The sequence below is a fragment of the Terrapene carolina genome, unplaced genomic scaffold (assembly GCF_002925995.2).
Source record: "Terrapene carolina triunguis isolate 2854851 unplaced genomic scaffold, T_m_triunguis-2.0 Scaffold85, whole genome shotgun sequence".
Lineage (NCBI taxonomy): Eukaryota > Metazoa > Chordata > Testudines > Emydidae > Terrapene > Terrapene triunguis.
Window position 1 is genome coordinate 5929191 of NW_020664436.1, and position 4204 is coordinate 5933394.

Genomic DNA, 4204 nt, shown 5'->3' on the forward strand with positions numbered 1-4204 from the left:
AGAAGCGGCTGGAGTTTATCTGGATTCTGCTCCCCGCTGGATCCGTGTCTTCTGGGCTCCGGTGTGATTGTGTGTGTGAGTGTGAGGTTGTGTTTATTTTCCTGGAGCTCCTAAGGAGCCCGGGGGGGAAGAGGGGCCCTGGTTTGTTTTTTTCCACCTTCCCTCCCCTCTTCTCCTCCCCCCCACCCCCTGTTTATTTTTAACTATTGCTCCTATTTTGGGCTATTTTTTTTCTTTCGTCCAAGTTGACTGTGCAGAGATCGGCGACTTCCAGGCGGCGCTGGCTGACTTCGCTGGCCGGGCTGAGGCGCTCTGTGCCCGGGCAAGCCTCTCCTGGATCCCTCCCTGCTCAGAGGCGGTGGAAGTGCTGTGGATGAAGTAGCTTTCGCCTGTTTCTCGTTTTCCCCCACCGGATGCTGCCTGGCCTTTTGGGCTGCTTTTCTTCGCCGGCTATGAGGGATCTGCTTTGAAGATGGAGATTATTTGTTTTTTCTTCCTGGCTGTGGTGCCGGTGTACATCAAGGGAGACGGGGTTTATGGTAAGAGACGTTATTGTTCTATCCCGGTTTGGGAGGGGCGAGTGGGGGTGGGGTGCGGACCAGGCTATCAGATCCAAGTTAAAAAGCACCTGCAGGAGAAAGTAAATGATACTGGCACAGCTATTGGCAGTCCGAGCGAGGAGATTGATGCAGCAATCGGGCTTCCAGACCCTGTCGCTACTTCACAATTCCTGCCTGTAACCCCCGGGCCGCCTGAAATGTACGAGAGCGGGGAGATTGCACCGCGTAACCCTTTCCGAGTCGATGCTTTTTAAAGGAGAAAGCGGCAATTTGTGTCACATGGATCAGCCCCAGGGCTCCCCCTTCCAAACTTGCTCAAGAAGGACGAGACGTTCGAGAGCAGCGATTCGGCTGCAAAACCTAGTGTCACTCTTGTCTTGACAGTTGCAACAAGAGCTCAAAGTTGCAATCTTCCCTGTGGGTTTTGTTTGCCTCTGTGCTGTCTTATTTCCCTCGTGCGAGGACCCCACGTCTGTTGGTTCTTTACTGCTGCCGCTGCTGGGCTTCCTTTGCCTTTAATCTTCCTCGCTGAGGCTGTGTGTGAAAAAAGCTCGGTTGGTGTATGCGTGTTGGGTGTTGAATACTCTCCTAACCGGTCTGGCTTTTATTACCCTGCTGATTTGACAAAGGGCCGCTGCACTGGGAGCTCCCTCTATCACCTGCTGCAGGGAGAGTAGTAAAATACAAATAAAATAAAAGCGCTTGTTTGGAAGGGGGTGGAGGGGATGGATGTCAGTCCACGCCGCGCTCGGGGTTTTGAAAGCGAGCGGGTTCCGGGTAATTGCTGCAAGAGTCAGCGCACGTGCACTGAGGCTATTAGGAGCTAGATAAGAGAGATGCTCAGGGAGCAGTGATCAAGGTGTAGACTGGATGCGCCTGGCTGGGTTAAGAAAGCATCTCCCCAAATCCCCAAGGACTGTACAGTGCTCAGATCGAACTGAAAAGGGCTGTGGGGGTGACTTTGCCTTTAAATCCAACTGAGCTGTGTTACTTTGCTGTCATTCTTTAAAATTATTTCCTTGGCAGAGCTCAGGTTTAGCTGCTTTTTGTTGTTGCCCATTTGCAAATGAATGCAGGCAGCTAGCAAACTGCAAGCGCAGATGATACCCAGCGTGGTACGGTTCCCACAGACATAGATTATTTATCCCTTCAGCTTCCAGGAGGGCAGCAGGGCTGACCAGCAACACATGCTGATGAGAACAGTCCTCTGTCCTGAAGACAGGCTCCAAGTTGATAGTACACCCAGGATTTGCTTTGGCAAGCACTGCAGTTCCAAAATACAGCCTCCCGCCCCCCTACTGACTCTCACATTTTTTGCTTTACAAGGAGAGCTGCATTTCCAACAAATAAACTACCTCCCCCCCTCCACAACAAGCCTGCTTTATCTTGGTTTACAACTCCATTGTGCCTTGCTATAAAGTCCCTCTTGAAGATACGCCTTTTCCTCTAACAAGGAGAGCTCTCTGAGCTTTGAGGATAGACCTCCAGCGAGAGGGCTCCCAATCCTTATGTGTTTTTTGAAGAGCACGTAGCTAATCTCTTGTGTGAGCTCTGGTAATGCTGAGTTCAGTCTCACTGACTGTGGCTAAGTCTTTGTAGGTCACTTTTTAATGATGTATTTCTTTGATGGGAAACGATTCTTCCTCTCCCCCTCAGGGCTGGGGTGTTAATTTGAGTTTAGATCTGTTTTGTACAATAACTACTTTAAGTAGAGGCTTTACTTTTTTTTTATTTTATTTTTTTGCAGTGTGTGTGGGTTGAGGAGGGATTGCAGGTTTAGAGGGACATTGGAGGAAGTGCCCAAGAGCAGTGAGATGGGGAGTCTAATGTATTTATGGCAACAGAAACATGGTATGTGCAGGTTTTTTTAATCCCTGAGGATGGGTATTGTGCTCCTAGACAAACTTTTATTTTTAATTAGTAGGATGGCTGCTGTCCAACTATTACTAGTTTTCTTTGCTTTAAAAGGCCTCTTCAATCAGTTTTAAGCTCTCTCGCTCTTGTCACACTCCTGTTTTGTATACACCTTCCTTCAAATGTGGTTTATTATACTGTTTATCCAGCCATCCATGCCAGGGAATTCATATTTTATCAGAGATGCTGCAAAACTAGATCTTCAGCATATCTTCCTGATGTTTTTTTCAGAAGGAAAGAGAGAGACAGACACTAAGATGAAGGCATCCTTTAAAGTCAGAACTGTACACTACTCATATTTATTTTGCTATTTCAACTGCACAAATAAAGGGAAAACCCAGCCTCCTTTCCCCCCTCCTCCTTACGCTATCTGTCGAGAGAATCAGGGTTTTTAATATAGAGCTATCTCTGTGAGTGCAACTCAGAACATTGGATGCCGCAGTCAGCACACCACAAACTTTTATGGTGACTAATAGTTTCATATCCTCTTTTCCGATCCTTCCTCCGGTCTCTCCCCTAACACTTGCTCTGTACAATCTCCAGCCAGAGCTGTTTGTTTAGATGTGAAATTGCTGTTATTGCTGGCTCACCCGGTGCTCGAGTGAGGCCATTATATTTGCAACAATATCTAAAACTGGATTAGAAACGCGTGCTTCACTTACTTTTGTCCTAAATGTTAATCTCTAGCTATAGCCCCAAGCTAAATATAGTTGGAGTATTTTGTGGTTGAAATGCTTGTCTCATGTGGCACTTTATTTGGGAATTCAAGAATCTTGTTTCAGAACATTTTCCTTCTTTTGAAATATTCTAATGGCGGAGATGGGAGCGGAGGAGAGGCATTTGTATGAGGACTATAAATATATTTTATTAGAGTAAATCTAGTGCGATTAAATCAGATTAAACCAGATAAAATATCCATGAGATGTACCCTTTAAATAATACTCCCCCATGGATGTGCACAAAAGACCTCTGTCTAGGAGAGCTGAGTTGTTGGAGAGGTTTATTGAGATGGATGGTATAAATAAAATGTGTGTGAGGCTTTGTAGGGGAAGAAGTGCCTACAAAGGAGATTCAATTTAATTAGGAGTTAAGGTACTTTTAGCCTGTTACCTGAAGAGGCTTGTTACACAAATTGGTGTTTGTTATAATGACTGAAGCATGTCTGAAACCCAATAATCTTCCCTATCCTCGTTAGCTGATTCCATCTATTCAACCCTGTTTGCTAAAAGGGCATGGTGAGGCTAGTCCGATCAGTTCGTATAGTATGGCAGTTCAGTGGGCTGCCAAGAGACAACGCCTGCTAGCCCACTGTTGACTGTGTGATAGACCTGTGACGGGTTGGATCACAGAAACCCCCTTGGGAGCTGCCACCCGATGTGCCAAGACTACCCCTGCTTCTGTTTTCCCTGCCAGCTCAGGACTCCAGCACCCCGTCTTGCTGAATTAGACACTCCAGTCCACTTCAACACAGACCCAGGGTCTGAATTACTTGTCCCAAAGCTACAAGTTTACCCAAAAACAGCTCACAGGAGTGTGCTTGTCTTTAGCACTCAAATGCCCAACTCCCAATGGGGTCTAAACCCAGATAAATCCGTTTTACCCTGCATAAAGCTTATGCAGGGCAAACTCATAAATTGTTCGCCCTCTATAACACTGATAGAGAGATATGCACAGCTGTTTGCTCCCCCAGGTATTAATACATACTCTGAGTAAATTACTAAATAAAAAGT

At 46.4% G+C, this 4204-nt stretch overlaps 1 protein-coding gene across 1 annotated transcript in view; it reads left to right on the forward strand.

The window, feature by feature from the left end:
* Positions 1-385: 385 nt before the first annotated feature.
* Positions 386-4204, forward strand: part of MDGA1 (MAM domain containing glycosylphosphatidylinositol anchor 1) — a 195964-nt gene continuing 192145 nt past the window's right edge. The window contains exon 1 of the mRNA XM_026649667.1: positions 386-539. Coding sequence (XP_026505452.1) covers positions 473-539 — 67 coding nt within the window. The 5' untranslated portion in view covers positions 386-472. The remainder of the gene's footprint in view (positions 540-4204) is intronic.